Source organism: Schistocerca cancellata, chromosome 8 (genome assembly GCF_023864275.1).
Source record: "Schistocerca cancellata isolate TAMUIC-IGC-003103 chromosome 8, iqSchCanc2.1, whole genome shotgun sequence".
Lineage (NCBI taxonomy): Eukaryota > Metazoa > Arthropoda > Insecta > Orthoptera > Acrididae > Schistocerca > Schistocerca cancellata.
The window spans coordinates 326,230,009-326,254,774 of NC_064633.1; the positions used below are offsets into that span (position 1 = coordinate 326,230,009).

General features: G+C 43.0%; 1 protein-coding gene across 1 annotated transcript in view; it reads left to right on the forward strand.

Moving 5' to 3' along the window:
- Positions 1 to 24,766, forward strand: part of LOC126095169 (nose resistant to fluoxetine protein 6-like) — a 435,403-nt gene that overhangs the window by 403,398 nt on the left and 7,239 nt on the right. Inside the window, exons 11-12 of the mRNA XM_049909897.1 lie at positions 15,291 to 15,433; positions 21,776 to 21,884. Coding sequence (XP_049765854.1) covers positions 15,291 to 15,433; positions 21,776 to 21,884 — 252 coding nt within the window. The remainder of the gene's footprint in view (positions 1 to 15,290; positions 15,434 to 21,775; positions 21,885 to 24,766) is intronic.

The window sequence follows — 24,766 nt, forward strand, 5'->3', positions numbered from 1 at the left end:
TCTAGCGCCTAGAACCACTTGGCCACTCCGGCCGGCGATCGTCGTATCAATCAGAGAGAAATTGCAAGCACAGTCGGCATTTCACAAGAATGTGTGGGTCACATTATTGCGTTCTTGGCTATTGTAAGATCTGTGGACGATGGGTACCCCGGATGCTGACTCCTGAAATCAAATCTCACCACCGTACGGCAACCTCCATACAGTTCAGATTTAGCACCGTCTGACTTGCCTTTGTACCCAATAAAGAAAGATGATCTGCGGGGACATTATTATGCTTCTGATGAAGAGAACTGTGAGACTGTGGTTGAGGAAACAGTGTCGACTTCTTTCTTGACGGCTTGTTCATCGTTGGTAGAAAAGTATCCAATTGGTTGGTGACTATGTGAAAAAGTGAATATTGATAATTACAGGACATATTCTAAGGATTATTTCTGCGTTTGATTTATTAAAATATTCCCATTCAAACACAATTAACAGATCGGTAAATATAATTTGCCCCTCAAGACAACAATGCACATTAATGGTCATCGCTCTTTTTTCCTTTCTATTGTTCTGTTGTCAATCTTTGCACGTCTGACAAAAGAGGCATCACTTTCTTCGACTCTGGCACTCCACCGGACTATTCTGTAACGTAACACCGAGACTCACAACCAGGCTACTGAGCCGACTCTACAGCGAGTTGTTTTGTGTGTCGTATGGCACTGAACAACGAAGTTACTTCCAACTATTATGAAAAACACCCAATACTACTTTAAAAAATGAAAGAAGGACGGGAAATCTATTGCACCGACGCAGGCTGAATTGAACTCAATAAATACGCAATCGCAAAGAACTCTAATAGTCGCGCTTTGGGAGTAAACGAAATGAAATTATTCGGTCGAGAATACAAATTAACAAGCAGAACAGTCAGGCTCGTAACCCACACTGTTAGGGCATCTTCAGACACGTCTTTGGCCGGGATTTTCATTTACTGTAGTATAACTGTCTTCAGCACTGAGTGCAGCTTCGAATTGAGACCCTATGACCAGCGAATGCTTGTCTGGAGACGCCCTGGGCAGTGGTGTGACACCAACCCGACTTCCGCCCGCCCTCACCAGGAGTAATGGTCTTTCATAGAACGACACCATTGGTTGTCATCTGTAGTACCCTTACCGTACAGCAGAATATCGACGACATTCTGCACCACGTTTTGATGTCATTCATGCCAAGCCATCCTGGGCTTACAATTCAGCAAGATAATACCCGCCCGCACACGGCGAGAGTTTCTACTACTTGTTCCGGTGTTTGCTAAACCCTACCTTGGCCAGCAAAGTCACCTGATCACTCCCCAGTTGAAAAAGTTTGGAGCGTTATGGACAGGGCACACCAACCAGTTCGGGAGTTTGACGATCAAACGTGCCAGTTGGACAGACTTTGGCACAATATTCCTCAGGACGATATCCTTCAACTCTACCAATCAGTGTCAAGCCAACTAACGGCTTGCATAAGGGCCAGAGATGGACCTGTGCGTTATTGACTTTCTTAGTTTGTGAAGCTCTTTCTCTTGAAGAAATCACCCATTTTTTCTTAAATTGTAATAATTGTTTGTCTACATAGTTATATCATATCTACCAATTCAGAATAGACACCATGCATACGTAACGTTTGTCATATCGTTGTACGTGAAACGTCTGTACGAGTAGGAATTCTCCATGTTCTAGTTGAAAGACGATCTTCTACCAACTGAATTATGCCTTCTACTTTGTCCACATTTTGTTCATGTGCACTTTCAGACATAATATGTCGGTTAGATAGTTTAATGAAAACACTAAGACACGCTTTCGAATCTGGTTATCCTCCGGTTACGAAATCATGTATCGTATTCTCTATTACAGTAGCGTATTTTCCATTACAGAAATCGTACACACCCTCAGCATTTGTAAATATGTGCGGCATTCTTAAGCGATACAGTAGAACTGGCCAACAAATCACGTTCATAGTTCCAAAATTCAGAACTTCAAAACAAAAACAACAATCTACAAAGAAACCCATACGAACTGCAGTACAAACATACACAATGAAAGTTAATCTCTGTAACCACCTATATCTCCGTATCCAAACAAATTTGGACAGTTGCTGTTCAAATGTGTGTGATATCTTATGGGACTTAACAGCAAAGGTCATCAGTCCCTAAGCTTACACACTACTTAATCTAAATTATCCTAAGGACAAACACACACACCCGTGCCCCAGGGAGGACTCGAATCTCCGCCGGGACCAGCCGCACAGTCCATGACTGCAGCGCCTTACACCGCTCGGCGAATCCCGCTCGGTTTTGGACAGTTGTTATATGGAATCGGTCTGTACCAACAGCTATTAAAATGTTACTGTTCCTCCTGCAATACTTATCTGACAAACCCGGCGTTGCACGGGTATTCATTTTGCCAATTTTCTATCAGAAACGGAAACAAAAAATTAACTGGGTTTGTAGTGTAATATAAAAAAAATTCATTAGCATATGTTCGTGAAAACATCTTTGAAATTATGGAACAGTTGTACAAACAAATATGCATAATGTACAAATGTATAAGTATAATAACAATTTTTTTTGTAAAAGTCTCTATGGCAACGCCTCTTCATAGCTCTGTAAAAGGCTATTGTTTTCCCCTACAGCTGTATGCACTTCCGAATTAAAGCTGTGAAAAGCGCTGCCAAGTGTCAGGGATTTTCTTAAGTTCGCTCGACTGCAGGAGTTTCGTAGTAGTAAAGAATAAAACGTATTAAAACTTCATGCATGATGCGGCGTTTTTGGGGCATCTCAGTGTCTGTGACGTCCTATATCTTGAACTCCGTATCGTACAATGATACACTTGCGTAGGTATATTCAGCGGTATTGTGGATGCTTTCTGCAAAATATGTTTCGAATAGAGTTTGTAGCAAAGAAGTAATAAATTTAAACGTCATACATGGTGCGGCAGTTTTTCACGCACCTCAGCGTTTATGGTGGTTCATGGTGTGGGTTCCTGTAGTCATGTCCTAGTTCATGAACCACGGGCAACGTATGAGTGGCCAAGTAAGTGGTCCCGACAGTCGGGATACCAGTTACTTTGGAACAAGGCTGGGCATCTCGGACATATTCTGAGTCGTGGTCACCTTTGTGCTCATACGGCAAAGACTACCAAATCCACCGGTTAGTCCCTCAGCCGTTAGGGGTGCAACCCAATGGGACTCGGGGCAAGTAAGGCTAGCAACCTGCTTCCCTGGTACTTTAAATATGATGCTGGCAACAATCAGAGCAAAATGCCTCGGACCTTTGGAGGTGACGGAGTCCCACCTCTAACTGACAAACCAGGGACTCCTAAGATACGACTTGGCAAACAAATGGTAATGAGATGGGGAGCTATTAATATCAATGGGGGCTACTCTGGGAAGAAGGTAGAGTTGGCAGAGGCTGCAAGTAAGATGGGGCTGGACGTTTTAGCTGTTAGTGACATTCGGGTAAGGGGTGAGAAGGAAGAGGAAGTGGGAGAATACAAGGTCTACCTGTCAGGAGTCAAAGCAGGAATAGCACAATAGGGTGTAGGGCTTTACATCAGGAAAGAAATGGAACCCAGCGTAGTTGCAATAAGGTATGTAAACGAACGACTGATGTGGATAGATTTGACAGTGTCTAGCAAGAAAATTAGGATTGTGTCAGTATATTCGCATTGTGAAGGGACAGATCAAGATAAGATGGATAATTTTTATGAGGCACTCAGTGATGTAGTTGTTAGAGTAAAGGACAAGGATAGTGTTCTGCTCATGGGTGATTTTAACGCCAGGATTGGAAATCGAACAGAAGGGTATGAAAAGGTTATGGGTAAATTTGGAGAGGATATGGAGGCCAACAGGAACGGGAAACAACTCTTGGATTTCTGTGCCAGTATGGGCTTAGTAATCACAAACTCCTTTTTAAACATAAGAACATTCACCGGTATACTTGGGAAGGCAGGGGAACCAGATCTGTCATTGACTATATAATAACAGATCAGGAATTCAGGAAGGCTGTGAGGGACACACGTGTATTCAGGGGATTCTTTGATGACACTGATCATTATTTAATCTGCAGTGAAATTGGGATTGTGAGGCCGAAAGTGCAGGAGGTCAGGTCCATATGTAGGAGGATAAGAGTGGAGAAACTTCAGGATAAGGAAATCAGGCACAAGTACATAACAGCGATCTCAGAAAGGTACCAGTTAGTTGAATGTAGTCAATTACAGTCATTGGAAAAGGAATGGACAAGGTACAGGGACACAGTACTAGAAGTGGCTAAAGAATGTCTTGGAACAGTAGTGTGTAAAAGTAGGATGAAGCAAACATCTTGGTGGAATGATACAGTCAAGGCAGCCTGTAAAAGGAAAAAGAAGGCGTATCAAAAATGGCTACGTACCAGAACCCAGGTAGACAGAGAAAGTTATGTTGAAGAAAGAAACAAAGCCAAACAGATAATTGCAGCATCGAAGAAGAAATCGTGGGAAGACTTTGGAAACAGGTTGGAGACTCTGGGTCAAGCTGCTGGAAAACCATTCTGGAGTGTAATTATCAATCTTCGAAAGGGAGGTAAGAAGGAAATGACAAGTATTTTGGACAGGTCAGGAAAACTGCTGGTGCATCCTGTGGATGCCTTGGGCAGATGGAGGGAATATTTTGAAGAGTTGCTCAATGTAGGTGAAAAGGCCATCAATAATGTTTCAGATTTCGAGGTAGAATGGGATAGGAATGATGATGGAAATAGGATCACATTTGAGGAAGTGGAAAAAATGGTCAATAGATTGCAGTGCAATAAAGCGGCTGGGGTGGATGAAATTAAGTCGGAACTCATCAAATACAGTGGAATGTCAGGTCTTAAATGGCTACACAGGATAATTGAAATGGCCTGGGAGTCGGGACAGGTTCCATCAGACTGGACAAAAGCAGTAATCACACCAATCTTTAAACATGGAAACAGAAAAGATTGTAACAACTACAGAGGTATCTCTTTAATCAGCGTTGTGGGTAAAATCTTCTCAGGTATTGTTGAAAGGAAAGTGCGAGTATTAGTTGAGGACCAATTGGATGAAAATCAGTGTGGGTTTAGGCCTCTTAGAGGTTGTCAGGACCAGATCTTTAGCTTACGGCAAATAATGGAGAAGTGTTATGAGTGGAACAGGGAATTGTATCTATGCTTTATAGATCTAGAAAAGGCATATGACCAGGTTCCTAGGAGGAAGTTATTGTCTGTTCTACAAGATTATGGAATAGGAGGCAAACTTTTGCAAGCAATTAAAGGTCTTTACATGGATAGTCAGGCAGCAGTTAGAGTTGACGGTAAATTGAGTTCATGGTTCAGAGTAGTTTCAGGGGTAAGACAAGGCTGCAACCTGTCCCCACTGTTGTTCATATTATTTATGGATCATATGTTGAAAACAATAGACTGGCTGGGTGAGATTAAGATATGTGAACACAAAATAAGCAGTCTTGCATATGCGGATGACTTAGTCGTGATGGCAGATTCGGTTGAAAGTTTGCAAAGTAATATTTCAGAGCTAGATGAGAAATGTAAGGACTATGGTATGAACATTAGCATCTCCAAAACGAAAGTAATGTCAGTGGGAAAGAAATATAAACGGATTGAGTGCCAAATAGGAGGAACAAAGTTAGAACAGGTGGACGGTTTCAAGTACTTAGGATGCATATTCTCACAGGATGGCAACATAGTGAAAGAACTGGAAGCGAGGTGTAGCAAAGCTAATGCAGTGAGCGCTCAGCTACGATCTACTCTCTTCTGCAAGAAGGAAGTCAGTACCAAGACTAAGTTATCTGTGCACCGTTCAATCTTTCGACCAACTTTGTTGTATGGGAGCGAAAGCTGGGTGGATTCAGGTTACCTTATCAACAAGGTTGAGGTTACGGATATGAAAGTAGCTAGGATGATTGCAGGTACTAGTAGATGGGAACAATGGCAGGAGGGTGTCCGCAATGAGGAAATCAAAGAAAAACTGGGAATGAACTCTATAGATGTAGCAGTCAGGGCGAACAGGCTTAGATGGTGGGGTCATGTTACGCGCATGGGAGAAGCAAGGTTACCCAAGAGACTCATGGATTCAGCAGTAGAGGGTAGGAGGAGTCGGGGCAGACCGAGGAGAAGGTACCTGGATTCGGTTAAGAATGATTTTGAAGTAATAGGTTTAACATCAGAAGAGGCACCAATGTTAGCACTGAATAGGGGATCATGGAGGAACTGTATAAGGGGGGCTATGCTCCAGACTGAACGCTGAAAGGCATAATCAGTCTTAAATGATGATGATGATGATGATAATGATGATGATGATGATGATGATGATCAGCGTTTATGACGCCAACAATGTGTGGTACCATGATATTATTTTGTAGGTACATTCAGAGGCGTATGTAGATACTGTCTGCGAAATTTGTTGCGAATAAAGCTCAGAGCAAAGAAGTAATACATTTACAATGAGGTGACATAATCTAAACGTCACTTCGTGAACAAAATCTTGCAGCGGCTACACTTTCGCAATCGTAAACGGTTGTAGAGGCCTCATGGCTCAATATTTCTGCAGGGGCTTCCAAAGACTCATCATGGGATAGCGATATGCACATATACACCTAGTATTGTGTACACAAAGTATAAAAGGGCACTCGATTGGCACAGCTGTCATTTGTACTCAGGTGATTCATGTGAAAACGTTTTCGCAGTGATTATGGCCGCGCGACGGGAATTAACAGAGTTTAAACGAGGAATGGTTGTTGGAGTTACATGCATGGGACATTCCATTTCGGAAACAGTTAGGGAATTCTGTATTCCAAGATCCACAGTGTCAATAATGTGCCGAAATACCAACTTTCTGGTATTACCTCTCACCACAGACATCGCAGTGGTCGACGGCCTTCCTTGAGAGCTGACGGTAGGGTTCGGATGTGGCATTGACCCCACGAAGCCATAGACCGAAGTTGTCAACAAGGCACTGTGCAAGGTGCTGGTGGCTCCGTAATGGTGTGGGCTGTTTTTACATGGAACAGACTGAAACGATCATAACTGTAAATGGTTACGTTCGGTTGTTTGGGGAGCATTTGCAGCCATTCATGGACTTCATGTTCGTGGTCAGTTCGTACACAAAGTCCTGCACCGTAACATTTTTGTAATTATGCACAGCTATAGAGGCCGCAGTTATCAATATTTCTGCACGGGACTTCCCAGGACTTGTGTCCACGCCACGCCGAGCTGCTGCATTACGCCAGGCAAAAGGGGGTCCAACACGATATTATGAGGTATCCCATTACTTTTGGCACCTCCATTCAAACGTCATTCACAATGCGGCAATTTTTCACGAATCTCAGTGTTAATGCCGTCTTATCCCTTAAAGTTTGTGTGGTAGCATGACAAAAGTCTGCAGGCGCATTTAGCGGCATATACACTATGTCATCAAAAGTATCCGGACACCCCCAAAACATAGGTTTTTGATATTAGGTGCATTGTGCTGCCATCTACTGCCACGTATTCCATATCAGCGACCACAATTGTCATTAGACGTCGTGTGAGAGCAGAATGAGGCGCTTCGCGAGCCTCACGGACTTCGAACGTGATCAGGTGATTGTGTGTCACTTGTGTCATACGTCTGTATGCGAGATTTCCACACGCCTAAACATCCCTAGGTTCACTGCTTCCGATGTGATAGTGAAGTGGAAATGTGAAGGAACACGTACAGCACAAAAGCGTACATGCCGACCCCATCTGTTGACTGGCAGAGACCGCCGAAAGTTGAAGAGGATCGTAATATGTAATAGGCAGACATCTATCCCGACCATAACACAGGAATTCCAAACTGCACCAGGATCCGCTGCAAGTACTATGACAGGTAGGCGGGAGGTGAGAACACTTGGATTTCATTGTCGAGCGGCTGCTCACAAACCACACATCATGCTGGTAAATGCCAAAAGCCGCCTCGCTTGGTGTAAGGAGCGTAAACATTGGACGATTGAACAGTGGAAAAACGTTGTGTGAAGTGAATAATCACGGTACACAATGTGGTGATCCGATGGCAGGGTGTGGGTATGGTGAATTCCCGATGAACATCACTTGCCAGCTTATGTAGTGCCAACAGTAAAATTCGGAGGCGGTGTTGTTAGAGTGTGGTCGTGTTTTTCACGGAGGGGGCATGCACCCCTTGTTGTTTTGCGTGACACTAAAACAGCACAGGCCTACATTGATGTTTTAAGCACCTTCTTGCTTCCCATTGTTGAAGAGCAATTTGGTAATGGCGATTGCATGTTTCAACACGATCGAACACCTGTTTATAATGCACGGCCTGTGGCGGAGTGGTCACACGACAATAACATCCCTATAATGGACCGACCTGCACAGGGTCCTGACCCGAATCCTATAGAACACCTTTGGGATGTTTTGGAACGCCGACTTCGTACCAGGCCTCACCGGCCGACATCGATACCTCTCCTCAGTGCAGCACTCCGTGAAGAATGTGCAGCCATTTCCCAAGAAGCCTTCCAGCACCTGATTGAACGTATGCCCGCGAGAGTGGAAGCTGTCATCAAAGCTAAGGGTCGGCCAACGCCATATTGAATTCCAGTATTACCGATGGAGGGCGCCACGAACTTATAAGTCATTCTCAGCCAGATGTCCGGATCTTTTGATCACGTAGTGTATCTACACTGTCTGCGAAATCTGCTGCGAATACAGTTAGTAACACAGAAGCAATAAACCTGAATAGAAATTTTCACGCATCTCGTTATTTATGATGCCATATCTCCAGAACTCTTGTAAGTACGTAGTACTTACGCCCACCGCGTATGTTGCCTGACAGTGAACGATATTTGCATCAAATTTGGTTGAAATCAGTCCATCAATTTAGGAGGAGATGTGGAACGTACACACATCCATTTTTGTTATGTGTATGGATTTCGTGTGGCCCAATGGCCAGGTGCAACTAATTCAGCTGGGCATCAGTTTGATGACTTGCGCGTTCCTAATCTACCCCAGTAATCCTATCGGGGAGAGTGGGTGTACACTTTGACGTGGAATCCGAACGACATGTCGCTCCCAGCAACTCCTCACCTTCGGTGGGAGGTGAGATCTAGATGAAAGCAAACTGCAAATTTCGGTGGTGCGACCGGGATTCGATTCTGCGAGCTCTCGGTTTCCAGGCACGAGCTTCACCACTGGACCCCCTGACGCGACACTGCCAGTCCTGTAACATCATGTACAAGTTGCTCCTTTCTGGTAGTTGGTTACTGGCGACAAGTGTGGTGCTGCATCCGCCATCCCACTCCTGGCGTTCCATGGTTCACGCAGAGGCCCTTTGCTGGGCAGGCTATCGATATTTCATCGTAATTACTGGATCTACTGGAACAGCAGGAACCAGTTCATTTATTTGCCACATTTCTTCGTTCGAAGTCTGCATTTTGATCTCAACTTCTGCATATGAATATTCCGCACTGATACCACTCAGACAGTCAAAGCGTGAATATTCATTGGCATATTTATCTCATATACGGGCACATTTCGAAATCTAAACCACAGGAATATCCGATGGAACTTTTGTACACGTGTTGGGAAGCGTTGCTAGTATCGCGTTTGTCGCTCTTTTCCGTTCTGAGCGCACAGTAAGTACGTAAAGAGGTCTAGAAAATAGTGTCTCCCGCCAGTCTGGATAAAACTGTCAATCAGACAAGGATTGGCCATTGTATTAGGATCTTTTTATAGACAACCAGCATCCGCAACCAACGTCGCAGAACGTTTCAGGGAAAGTCTTGAGTACATAGGAAATAAATATCCAAATTATCTATTAGTTATAGGTGGAGACTTTAATCTGGTATCAACTGACTGGAAAAAATACACGTTTATCACAGGAGGCAGAAGCAAAGCCTCGTGTGAAGTTATTCTAGGAGCGCTCTCAACATACAACCATGAGCAACTGATTAGAAAACCAAGTCGAGATGGGAACATATTAGATATCTTGGCGACAAACAGACTGGATCTTTTTGAGAAAGTTAATCCATAAGAAGGTATTAGCAACCATAATGTCGTTGTGGCTTCTATGTCAGTGGAAGCTGCAAAAAAACCAAAGAAACAGCGTAGAGTTCTCTTGTTTGGGAAAGCAAATAAAAGTGTCATTAATGAATATCTTCATAGTCAGCTCCAATCACTCACCGCGGGACACAAAGATATTGAGTATCTTTGGTCGGAATCGGAATTTAAAGGCACTGTGTACCACGCGCTGGAGAAGTACGTGCCTAGCAAAATTATTGGGGAGAGAAAGGATCCACCTTGGTACAACAAACATATTAGGAAGTTGCTGAGAAAGCAGAGAATTTTGCACAGTCGTTTTAAACGTAGTCACTGCCCCGCTGACAAACAGAAATTATGCGAAATGAAAGCAGCTGTTAAAAGGTCAATGAGAGATTCTTTTAAAGAATTTGAAAGCAATATTTTATCTGGACATTCTAAAAATAATCCCCAAAATTGTGGTCGTACATAAAATGTATGAACGCCACAAATAATTCAAAATAATTCAATATCTTCTCTTGCAGTACGGGTAATGTGACGGACGATGATAAACAGAAGGCCTAAATTCTAAACCTAGCTTTCAAAAACTCGTTTACGGTATAGGATTGCAGCACAATTTCCCCTTTCATTTATCGAGCAAACGCAAGGATGGCTGACAGTGTTTAGTGTATCTGAGATTGTAAAACAGTTAAGATCCTTAGACACCAGCTGGCCCAGACGGTATCCGCGTAAGATTACATGTTGACTATGCTACAAATGTAGTACCAGAGATCACTGGAACAGTGGAAAATTCCACAGGACTGGAAGAAGGCCCAGGTCATAGCAATCTATAAAAAGGGGAGAAAATCGGATGCACATAATTACCGGCCAGTTTCACTGACATCGATTTGTTGTAGAATCATGGAACATATTTTGTGTTCAGACATGAAGACCTTTCTAGACTCTGAGAAGCTCATCTGTGTACCGACTAACATTTTCTTCAGACCAGAGGAAAGTTACTACCCTCAGGCAAAAAATAACGCAGTGATTTGGTTAATGGCCAAATATACAAGTTATGATTTAACAATATTGGGAGCGATGAACATATTGAATACAAGATGTATATGAAAAATGAATTCGAGAAAATACTTAAATATCAGAATCACAATAAGAAATATGGTAACATGCTCCGAATTGACTTCAACAGAATGGGTATAGGTTAGGAACTGGACTCCTAGTAGAGAGGGAATGGGTTGGGTCACGTTCCCGGCAAGTCAAACATGAAAAATAAATCAGTAGTACAGCAGATACAAGAATATGACGGCAAACATCTGGTGTCTGATATAAAGGAAGATCTCTTACTCCCTAAGGATGCGTTTAAAAGGCTGGAACTGACAAAAATAAAAAGGCAGTGAAGGCCTTTGAGACGTCGCTGTTCTGGACTGCTCTTCTGTCCACGTAATTTACCCTAGAAGGAACACACATCAAGGATTTACTGAATGAGTAATTTGAGTCTGGGAAATGGTGATGAGGAACCTCAGACTGCAGAAGAAGAAAGTGTGCATGCTGATCTGCCACCGGTTGAAGGTGGCAGTGAAGGTGCTAAATTGTGCTATTGCTAAAGACTCATTCTTTGAATGCTGTAATTTATGACTGCAATTATTTGTCACCTTCTTTATGTTATTTCATTGTAGCCATTTTTTTACTGGTTTTGTGGAATTAAGAAAAAAAATCTGCAGAATCCAGCTGGGTTTTAGGAAACAGCGGTCATGCGAGACACAGCTGGCCCCCTTTGTGCCTGATATACAACAGCCTCTAGGTACCGGCTCCCAGTTTGCTGCCATATTTCCCGACTTTCGAAAGGCGTTCGACTCAGATCCGCACTGTCGCTTGCTCCAAAAAGTGCGCCCTTATGGTCTATCCGATGACATATGCTGTTGGATATAAAGTTTTCTAACAGACAGTGTCCTGAATGGGGTGACTTCAACAGAAACGAGCTTAACTTCAGGTGTGCCCCAGGGCAGCGGAATAGGTCCGCTACTTTTTACGATTTACATAAACGATCTGGTTGATGGTATTGACAGCCGCGTTAGACTGTTTGCCGATGATGCTGTAGTCAACAGGAAAGTAGTATCACACGAAAGTTGTGATCAAATCAATGAGGATTTGCAGAAAATAAGTGCGTGGTGTAATGACTGGCAGTTATCTCTCAATATTAGTAAGTGTAACCTACTGCGTATAACAAGACGAAAATCCCCATTAATGTACGAGTGCAAAATAAATGCCTAGTCTTTGGGAGCGGCAACATCCGTCAAGTATCTAGGTGTGACTATTCGAAATGATCTCAAATGGAATGATCAGATTACACAAGTAACGGGCAAGGTGAACTCTAGAAGGCGGTTTATTGGTAGAATCGTGAAGCGAGGCAGTCCTTCAACAAAGGAAATTGCTTACAGTACGTTAGTTAGTCCAGTCTTAGAGTATTGTTCGTCTGTATGGGACCCTTACCAGTTGGGTGTGATTCAAGAGATTGAGAAAGTCCAAAGAAGATCGCCGGCCGGAGTGTCCGTGCGGTTATAGGCGCTACAGTCTGGAATCGAGCGACCGCTACGGTCGCAGGTTCGAATACTGCCTCGGGCATGAATGTGTGTGATGTCCTTAGGTTAGTTAGGTTTAAGTAGTTCTAAGTTCTAGGCGGCTGATGACCTCGGAAGTTGAGTCGCATAGTGCTCAGAGCCATTTGAACCATCCAACGAAGAGCGGCAAGATTCGTGATTGGTACATTTAGCCATCGAGAGAGCGCTACAGATCTCATAGCAATTTTGAAGTGGGACATACTTGCACATAGACGAAGCCCTAAATTCCGCCTTCGCCGAGGATGTAGAGCATATATTTTTACCACCAACTTTCAAATCGCGCAATGATCACCATTCAAAGATAAGGGAAATTAGAACTCGTACTGAGGCGTTCAGACTGTCGTTTTTCCCTTTTTTTTCCGCGCGTGGAACAGAGTGGGGGGGGGATATATAACTTTGGCGCGAATATTGCCCTCCGCCACACACCTCTTGGTGGCTAGCGGAGTATGTATGTAGATGTAGATGTAGAATTATGGCTGCTTACTGATTTCATGCAACTCCATATAACGTAATTGTCATGCATTTCCGTCTTCATGACAATTCTCGGCCGCACGCAACAGGAATAATGAGGACGGTCCAGCAGTGTTTCCGATGGGAAGTGTTTGATCATCCACCATACATCCCGGAATTGGCTCCCTCTGGTTTTCATCTCTGCTGGCATGAACCACTTGCTACGAAGACAACATTTTAAGACAGATAACGAGCTGAAGACCAGCGTCAGAGAATTGGCGGAAAGCGGAGGCGACTGCCTTCTATGACGAGTGTACCGGATAGTTAGTACAACACTACGAACAGATGACGTAAGTCGGAGCGGTGACTAGGTAGAGCAATGGTTGGAAGGTACAGCTAACTGTTGCAAATAAAACATTTTTAATTATCACTATGGTTTCCATTTCGCAACTGATCGGACCTTAATTTCCGAATAACCCTAGTATGCATAATCTGCAAAATAACTAAAACAAACATATTCCAAAGCATATACGGTTCATACCCTGCAACATTGGTTTGATATTGCGGCAGACGAAGTTAGTCTGCAGTACACGAGTCGAAGTGACAAAAAACGGCTGGAAGTCTTGAACTGTGGTTCTTGAGGTTTCCCCAGGATCAATTGGAGATCAGGATAGTTTCTTAGAAACGTCAGAGCCGATTTGCTCTCCGATTCTTACGTAATGGGGCTGGTTCTGTGAAAGTGGTCAATTACAACACGAGTGGTGAGTTATGAGTGCCGAGGGCAATGTTACAAGATTGTGTTGTGTTTGTTATGAACACAGATTGTCTCAAGACTTCTCAGTGATGACTAACAATGAGTCAAATACAGTCTTCAGTATTACAGGTTAGAAAAATTTTCTCAACTAATTCTTTGGATAAAAAGTTTTCGGTTAAATTCTCTAGCTAATTTCGGAAAAAATCTCAAGCTTTCGATGACTGCCTCAATCATCGTCGTCAAAGGACAAGTCTACCCGTCGTGAAATTGATGAGGTTCCAACTTTTACGGCCACATAACGGCATCTGAATGGCTAGATTAAATCATGATAACATCGCGGAGATGGCGGATGCTGCAGTGGCGCCCTCTACGTGCATAGCTTACGTTTGTGCCCGCTGTGGAGTGTCGATGCATGTGCAAACTGAGTAGTGTCTCCTATTTCGGACAAGGACAAGCTCGGCTCTTAGATTATCCATCTGATAACGCCGTTCAGAAGAAAAAGGTTTTCAGTGCGTGACGTTAGGTACGTTCTGTCGAGGAAACCAAGGTACGATGCCGTTCAACCAACACAGGAGAACCAACACGTAGCGCGGTTCCCATTCTGCGGACCAACAACGGTCGCTGTGTGGAACATCGACTTCACCTTAAGTACAAAATTCTTAAAAGTCAGTGGCGACAGAGCGCTGTCTGATGAATAAACGCAAAATTATGTTCGCACAGACGAGGACTCCAACTCGCGCTTTAATTATTGGGACACTGTGATTTTGGAAGCCGTGAAAACAACAACTTCGAGCTAGGCAATCAAATGCCGTGCTCTGGATATAAAAGTTAGAGCCTCGTCTTTTCATGACAGTCGGACTTAACCAGTAATAACATTGATGGAAGTAATCACTCAAAACTTGGGATTTTACCTGGATTTGATACGAGTTAACTTTTTATCTCAGTACTACAGTTCCTCCGGGTATAATAAACACCTTCTATGCCTAGATCAGTGATGACTGGAAGAAGTTAGCACTGTGCCTGGTAATTATTCTTCACTAACGTTTAAGCTACAGGCCATGTGCTTGTATTTTGACTATGAACAAAGGAAGATTTAACGCCCCACGGACGACGAGATCGTTAGAGTATGAGACTATGAACAAAGAATATACGTTGTATTGTCAGTATCTAACCATTTCACGATATTAAACATTAATCTTCCTTACCGTCCAAACTTACTGAGCTTGTATGGGTGCAGTATAGTGGTATTCCAACAGTCCTAATTGCGAGTCTCCAAGAATGAATTGTGGTCTCTCAGTGAAGTCCTGGACTATCCTCTCCACAAGGCACTTGAAGTCTTTGACTTTTCATATCACTTCACAGACGAGGAGATGAGTCTACTGTTCTCCACTTTCAAGCAACTGTTTCACCACTTTGTGCCACTTGTTTCCAGGTCCAGTGAAAACCTTCCTGTCGTGGAATGGGTTCCAGCCACTCGCCAAACTCTGCTACGGTGCGTACCTCGTGCAGTACATCATCCTTTTCTACGACCAGGGCGAGACAAGGACGCCAATTACCTACGGGCGCTACTATCTCGTAAGTGTAACAAGCCGCAGTTAGGTAATTATACAAGTCTAGATTAGCGCCGCTGCTTCGCTCGCGTAGACTGTATGGCCTGCACAATTTTTTTGTGTTTTTCTGTAAGCGAATTTGTATGTTCTTACGTCAATTTCTTATTTTTAAATCTACACTCTGTGCGAACAGTGTATCTAGTCTATATGCGTAAAGCTGTTTTATCGAAACAACAGCAACAGTGCTACTGCTCTTCGCGATTATCGACGCATTGAAGGAATACTTCTTTCGGCACAGGGGCTGAAGTACACAATTCGGAAGTTAGAATTAGCTAGCGATTTGGAATTTTTCTGGTAGACGCCGACCGCAAACCGCACTACAAACTACTGAAGAAATTACTATTGCCGTGGTTGAGAATCTTGGTCGCATTGACAGTCTTCAAGCAGTTCACGAGTTGTGTCACGAGAGCTGAACATTCCATGGTCCGCCGTTCGAAAAGTGCCACGAACAATTGTGAAATGGTATCTCCAGAGCGGTTTCGGACTGTCTTCGATGCAGATGGTCGTGATATTGAGCAACGTTTGCAACTTGGAACATAGACATGGTACGCAAAAAACCAGTGTTACCCTATGATATGGAAATGAAGATATGTTTCTCTCATTGGTTTATTCGTCATTTCTCTTCTGCGTGTCCTTAACAAACGTTTCCTCGAAGTTCCATAGTCTTACGATCACTCGTCTTTCACGGGGACCCCCTGAAGCAGCGAAAGTTTAATTATAACCGCCTTGTAAGAGATTAGATTCAGAGAAATATTTTCTTCTGGCGTAATTTATACATGACTATGTTACTCGAGACAGCACATGACGATTATCATTGCCTTCAAAGAGAGGCTTCCCAGTAACTGGAAGAGAAACTTTGTTTTCCTTAAAGAAATGTATGGACCATTATGTGGTGGCACCTTCGTAGGGGGTAGGCGGGTGTGGTGATGTCGTAGGTGAGAGGAACCACTGAAAAAACTGTGAACAATTTAACAATATAACTTTATTATATCTTCATTCCTGCAGGGCGAGGCACTAACTATTGCCACCAAGAATAACTCCGAAAGTATGATAGGAGCTGAAAAGTTTGTGTGACAAAAGTTGCATGGGACAATTGGGGCCCCAATATGACGCTGGTTTTTTGTTGCTTAGTGGGGTCGCTTCAGAGACATGAAGGTCAACTTTGTGTTTTTTTAAATGCGGTGCTGAAGTTTGGTAATTTTTTCTGATAGCGATTATCGAGACGAATCCAATGATGTGTAACAGTAAGGTCTTTTAAGGTCAACAAAGGTCACAAAGGTGGCATGAACGTCCATTTAGAAAAGGTGTTCGAAGTGATGACCATTTGTATCAATGCAGTGCTGTAATCTTCATATCATTGGTTGAGTGGTGTTCCTTATCACATCGGCACTTACCGAAGCACATGCTCTGAAAACTCAGATGAAAATGCACAATGCTGGTGATTACTTTGAAGGCCAGTAAAACTTTGAAACACATATCTATTTTGTACGAGTTGTAAATAACTAGTTGCGACTATTAAAGATCCAACCCTTCTATCTCACGTAATTTTTGAAATCGTACACCAGAATTATCACCGGTTTTTGCACTACTCTTGAAACAGTGCGTCGTGTTTTTCTCTAGAAATCTGGAACATTAAATGAATAGGGTCATAGGACAAAGAATAGGAATTTTTGTTTTCTTTTCCATTTTAGTGTCTCTTCCTGGCCGTTATGTTGTCTTTGATGGCATGCTTAGAGTTCGATGTACAGTTAACATATAAATCACTGGGAAAGAAGAACGGAAGATTAGTGTTGCGCCCACCTTCGACACAGACAGGACCGATGTCACTACAGTGGAGCTAGCGAAAGAACTGGCCTAACAGCTGCAGTGGGCTACAAAAAATGGTTCAAATGGCTCTGAAGTCAGCAGTCCCCTAGAACTTAGAATTACTTAAGACTGTAGCGCCTAGAACCGCTCGGCCACTCCGGCCGGCGCAGTGGGCTACAGTAGAGCCGGCGACAGAAGGTCCCTGACAGTTGTAGAAGCCTTGGCATGAGTTCTTTGCAGGTCTGCTTCAACCAGTCATGTAACGCGACGCCCCAGTATTGTTGCAGCTCTCTAGACCAGGGGATCTCAAACCTTCTCCGTCGCCCGCCCCCCACCCGCCTTCCCCGCTTTCTGAAGCATAAACTATTTTGCCGACCACCTCCTCCCTCCCCCCCCCACCCCCCTCGGCCCCCCCGCCTTCTATTTTTCTTTCCTTCCTAAGCACTTCTCGCATTTTGCACAAAAACGGCCTACGATATCTATTTACTTTTGTTTAAATACTGCAGGTGTCAGTTCCAACAATAACAATAGTAGAGAGGGTCTGTCGATGACATCAGAGTTGAACATTTTTTTGAATTATCGTGCATTTACATTATTCAAAGGTGGTGGAAGTTAACAAACACAAATAGCTCATAAATAGTCACAACTGCGTGTGCAATTACTGGAACTGAGTAAATATGTCTCTTCCACTACATATTTTTTTACAAATTAATTCGCAAGTTAAAATGGTTCTGAGCACTATGGGACTCAACTGCTGAGGTCATTAGTCCCCTAGAACTTAGAACTAGTTAAACCTAACTAACCTAAGTACATCACAAACATCCATGCCCGAGGCAGGATTCGAACCTGCGACCGTAGCGGTCTTGCGGTTCCAGACTGCAGCGCCTTTAACCGCACGGCCACTTCGGCCGGCAATTCGCAAGTTAATTAGTTAGTTAAAGTTTAACTGTTTCCATCTACACTGCTTTTAATTCGTTTAGAATTTTTTTTATAGTTGAAAGATCTCAACATACAAATGACGGCAATAAGGCAGGATAATAATCAACATCTAAATATGAGTTTAAAAATTGTTATATTCAATCTGATTATCCAAAAAGGAAATTCTTGCCAAACTATGATATTCTTTCCGAGTATGAACCCAAAAATTTTCAAGAGACTTCGATTTAAATTCATTTCGGAGTGTTCTGACAGTTCTGTTAGCTCCTCCTACTGTTGATAAGTTGTATGTTACGGAAATTAATTCTCGAATTGTTGACAAAGGTCTTCGAGATGTACTATGCCAATTTACTAATTTTAGCTACTTCAAACTTTTCCGTCACAATATCATTCAGACAAGAAAACATCTCATTGTTACCTTTCCCATCTAGGTTTTCCAAACTCCAAGTTTTCTCTTTAAACACAAGCACTTTCTCGCTCAGAAAGATTATATTACTGTTTCGGCCTTCATGTGATAGTTTAAGATCGTGAAGTTTCTTATAATCATCGACCACGTAGCACAATAGTAGAAGCCGTTTTTCGTTCAGAAATGAAGCCGCGAGTGTAGGATTGCTGTTCAGAAGGAAAATACGATATTCATCCTTCCTCTCCACAATACGACGAAGAACTTTACCGTGCAACAACGACGTACATCTCTGTGCAATAGAAGCGCATTCTGAGTGGAACTCATCTCCTCACAAAGAATGGAAAATAGCCTATTGGTTAAAGCTCGTGCTCCACATCGTTCAGCCAATGCCTCCCTGTGTACCGTGCGATCTGTGAGTTTATAGGAAGAGAAACAGCACACGCTTTTCCCACAATCCCCTCTTTAGTTCCAGTAAATGCTGACGCCCCACCGCTACGTAAACCAACACAATTTGTCCATGACAGATTATCATCATCAAAAAGGAAATCACAAAGAAGGAAACATCTTCGCCTTTACTTCTCCCTGCCAGAAATTTACAAAATATGAAGTCCTCGTGCATTTCATTTTCATACCAGAAGCTGGGAAAGATTTCCTATATCAGTGAAATAGAATGATCGTTTGGCAATGGTGGCCCGGAGTCCCCACCTGGGGAAATTCGGCCGCCGAGTTGCAAGTGTTTTCAGTTGACGCCACACTGGGCAACTTGTGTGTCCACGATGATGGAATGGTGATGGGGACGACATAAAATCCAGTCGCCGAGTGGAGAAAGCCTCCGACCCGGCCGGGAGCCGAAGCGTGTCTCACTGGCCCACCGCATGGCAGTCAGTCGCGCCGACCTCTCAGCTACGGGGGCGGACTCCGAAGTGTCATGAGGCTGCAGCATGGCGAACTTTGGGCTGTCGTGAAGCCGTGCTAGGTGTTTCAAATCAGTGGCTGCTGCATCGAGCCGGCCGCGGTGGTCTAGCGGTTCTAGGCGCTCAGTCCGGAACCGCGCGACTGCTACGGTCGCAGGTTCGAATCCTGCCTCGGGCATGGATGTGTGTGATGTCCTTAGGTTAGTTAGGTTTAAGTAGTTCTAAGTTCTGGGGGACTGATGACCACAGCAGTTAAGTCCCAAAGTGCTCAGAGCCATTTTTTTGCTGCATCGATACGACGACCCACAGCATCATCTGAGAGTAGTTTCGACTTCAAACTGTCGCCAAATATTTCTCTACGCATGACTACGCGCATTTATATGGCTCCGGGAAGAAGTAATTTCTCGCCAATAAAGCGTGGTGATTTGTATTTTGCAGTTAAGTAGTGTACCTATAGGAATACTCTTAGGGCGTTCTTGGGATCTGATACCTGTTTTTTGAGAAACCTTGCATTTTCTTTTAGTTGTTGGTCACGACAATTAAAAACTTCTGTTGGTTTACTTACATGGTCTGATTTGTCTGCTCGTATCTCTACAATTTTATAAGCTTCAAGCTATCATTGTCTGAGAGCTCCAAACGAAGAACATGTGGTTGCCGTTCCTCATTATTCAAAATAATGACGGTAAAGCCTAGTGTCAGATACTGAACTTGATATTTACGCACTTTGATTTTGCCTTTCTGGGTAGCGAAACAAAAATTTTATCCCTTATGGATCTATAACGCAGCGACTGTGACAAATAGATGTTTTTAGAAATGACTACAAGCATTCAGCTTTCTTAATCGTAGAATTTTTGTTTTCCCATTACTGGTTTAACTTGCCCAGCACCTCATCAACATGTGCTACAGCGCTTAGTACTTGTTTATAGCAGTGTGGGGGTAGTTTTGTCATTGTAAAATATCGAAACAGGTAAGTTTACAATATGACGAGTTATCTAGAGGTACTGACGTCATAAAATCATACGGTCCTACATGATGGCATTAATTACAATTATTGAGAGGTGTTGAGAGACGAGGAGAGGGTTGAAGAAGAAAGAGAGAACGAGAGAGGGTGGGAAAGAGTTACTTAAGAAGAAAGTGGTTAGTAGGTAGTCGCTGATGGGGGAGGATGACGTGGTGTGTGTGTGTGTGTGTGTGTGTGTGTGTGTGTGTGTGTGCGCGTGCTTTAGTGCGGGATGTAATAATAAGGGCTTCGTTTTGCAACGTCGAGACTGATTTTAAAAATCTTTGCTAATTCTAATTCTTCATTTAAGACAGTGTGCGTTAATTTAGGGATACGAGTGAAAATCTCTAATTTTTCAAGAAAGTCAGCCTTCATCCCCTTGTCTACGCTGCGCAGAGTATGAAAGCTGTTTTCTACGTCTGTAATCGAACGTCTATTTCGTGCTGTTGGAAATCAAAACAGGATTTAATTAAACTTCGTAAACAAAGTGCGATGATGCACCTTTTGTATCGCGTTCCTGAGCATCTTCCTGTTTCCTCTATGCAGTAGCAGCATTAGTTTATGCGTAGCAGGTTTATGTTAAGATGAGTAGCTGTTTTCAAACTACTTTGTTTTGTATTTCGTTATTTGTGTAAAAACTTAATTTGATGTTGTGTGATTTAAACAGCTTCGTGAGTCGATAGAAGATGTTACCGAGAAAAGGCAGAGATCCAAATTTTCTTTCTTCGGCTACTGAGTAACGGTGTGGTCATTTTGTGTGATTGATTTTAACTGTTGCAGCTAATTTTTAAAGTAATGATGGGTCATAAGCATTGTTGTAGGCTATTGTTCTTACTTTAAATAGTTTCAAAAAACTACTAACATCTTATTCTTAATTCATATACAATTTAATGTACATTTGTAGACATTTATTGATTATAGTTCGTTGCGCATACAAAATACAGAAAAAGTTCTCAAAAATATAAACAGCCTCTCGGCGTTACAGTGTTACACATTGGCCGGAATACTACCCTTTTGCCACTGCCAAGTCGATTCACACGATTAAGAGAGAAAAAAGGAAAACTTTTTCCACTTCATCACTCATTTTCCACGGTATACTATGCCTCTTATGGGTACTTACAAGTGTGGTATCAAAGGCTTAATTCGTAGATTTATAGATCTCGCAAAATTTTATTGTAGAAGAAAATAAGAATTTTTCTTAAGAGCGCTATGTGTAAACATCTGCAAATTGTGTGTGTATTGCAGGTACATAAAACGCTGGGTGACATGGCACTGACGCTGGCGCTTGCTGCCATTCTCTCACTGGCTTTCGAAATGCCCGCTCTCAACTTGGACAAGGCTCTGCTAAGACCAGGTGAGACATCAGCAGGGAACGCACATTCTGGCAGCGGGTGATCTTGCAAGAGGTGTGGCCCCCATTTTGTGTCTAGATGCTTTACACATATAGGGAAAAGAGGCTATATACAGTGTGAATTTAATGTAAACACGAGTCAGATACAATGGTGGGGACTTACATATAGGTACAAGGAGATCTAGAGCCCATCCCACCATTGATCTCAGACACGTTATTATACTTGCAGAACACTACTCCCTACCATATCGACTAAGTAATACATCAATCTACTTTACGTAGAAGCAGCAAGCCATATGTGCAACTATATCTGCATCATCAGAGTAACAGTCACTGTCGTCCATGTACCATTTTAAATCGAACATCCACATCTACATGGATAATCTGCAAATCGCATTTAAGTGCCTAGCGAAGGGTTCATCGAACCACCTTCACAATTCTCTATTATTCCAATCTCGTATAGCGCGCGGAATGAATGAACACCTATATCTTTCTGTACGAGCTCTGATTTCCCTTATTTTATCGTGGTGATCGTTCCTCCCTATGTAGGTCGGTGTCAATAAAATATTTTCGCATTTGGAGGAGAAAGTTGGTGATTGGAATTTTGTGAGAAGATTCCGTCGCAACGAAAAACGCCTTTCTTTTAATGATGTCCAGCCCAAATCCTGTATCATTTCTGTGACACTTTCTCCCATATTTCGCGATAATACAAAAAGTGCTGCCTTTATTTGAACTTTTTCGATCTACTCCGTCAGTCGTATCTGGTAAAGATCCCACACCGTGCAGCAGTATTCTAAAAGACGACAGACAAACGTAGTGTAGGCAGTCTCCTTAGTAGGTCTGTTACATTTTCTAAGTGTCCTGCCAATAAAACGCGGACTTCGGTTTGACTTCCTCAAAATATTTTCTGTGTGTTCCTTCCAATTTAAGTTGTTCGTAATTGTAATACATATGCATTTAATTTAATTTACGGCTTTTAGATTAGACTGATTTATCGTGTAACCGAAATTTAACGAGTTCCTTTTACCACTCATGTGGATGACCTCACACTTTTCGTTATTTAGGGTCAACTGCCACTTTTCGCACCATTCAGATATCTTTTCTAAATCGTTTTGCAGTTTGTTTTGATCTTCTGATGACTTTATTAGTCGATAAACGACAGCGTCATCTGCAAACAACCGAAGACGGCTGCTCAGATTGTCTCCCAAATCGTTTATATAGATAAGGAACTGCAAAGGGCCTATAACACTACCTTGGGAACGCCAGAAATCACTACTGTTTTACTCGATAACTTTCCGTCAATTACTATGAACTGTGACCTCTCTGACAAAAAATCATAAATCCAGTCACATAACTGAGACGATATTCCATAAGCACGCAATTTCACTACGAGCCGCTTGTGTGGTACAGTGTCAAAAGCCTTCCGGAAATCCAGAAATACGGAATCTATCTGAAATCCCTCGTCACTAGCACTGAACACTTCATGTGAATAAAGAGCTAGTTGTGTTTCACAGGAACGATGTTTTCTAAACCCATGTTGACTGTGTGTCAATAGACCGTTTTCTTCGAGGTAATTCATAATGTTCGAACACAATATATGTTCCAAAATCCTGCTGCATATTGACGTTAACGATATGGGCCTGTAATTTAGTATATTACTCCTACTAGCCGGCCGGAGTGGCCGAGCGGTTCTAGGAGCTTCAGTCGTCTGGGACCGCGCGACCGCTACGGTCGCAGGTTCGAATCCTGCCTCGGGCATGGATGTGTGTGATGTACTTAGGTTAGTTAGGTGTAAGTAGTTCTAAGTTCTAGGGGACTGATGACCTCAGAAGTTAAGTCCCATGATGCTCAGAGCCAAATTACTCCTACTTCCTTTCTTGAATATTGGTGTGACCTGAGCAACTTTCCAGTCTTTGGGTACGGATCTTTCGTCGAGTGAACAGTTGTATAAGTTGTTAAGTATGGAGCTAATGCGTCAGCATACTCCGAAAGGAACCTAATTGGAATACAGTCTGGACCAGAAGCCTCGCTTTTATTAAGTGATTTAAGTTGCTTCACTACCCCAAGGGTATTTACGGTACTCATGTTGGCATCTGTTCTCGATTCGGATTCTGAAATATTTACTTCGTCTTCTTTTGTGAAGGCATTTCGGAAGGCTGTGTTTAGTAACTCTGCTTCGGCAGCACTGTCTTCGATAGTATCTCCATTGCTATCGCGCAGAGAAGGCATTGATTGTTTCTTGCCGCTAACATACTTCACTTCGACCAGAATCATGTTCGTGACTCACGGTTCCTGTTGTCGTATAACGGCGTTTCATCACCGGAAGGCACTGTCTTTGGAAGATTTTACATGACATGCAATTGTGTCATTGCGCCTGTGACCATCCTGTGATTGTAAAGTAACTTATCTGTCAAAAACTCAGTTTGAGTTTAGCACTATGCTTGTTGAATATTTCCACGGATATCTTGCGCCGTAAATTAGTTACTGATGCTTCAACAGCTGAGATAGCGAGACGTCCATTACCTGGAAGACCACGAGTCTCCAGACGGAAAAGCATTGGTTAGCGTTGCCCAGAATGCTCCTTTGTCACTCATCCAGAAACTAAGGAGAGCATCACATTTCAGGGGCTCGCCGAGAACTGTTCTCAGGATATTAAAGGACCATGGAATTAGGTCCCGTAGTCTGATGAATAAGCCGTGGATAGACTAGCAATTGCGAGTTCATGGAAAGATGTCGATTGGAGGAAAGTCGTTTTCTCTGAAGAGTGCACAACTGATTCCATGAGCAGAGGCTCTGTTCTTGTTTAACGGTCAGGTGGGCGACGATATGAGACGCGCTTCGTGGCCACACGCGCTACAAGCGGACGCATAAGTGTGAAGCTTTCG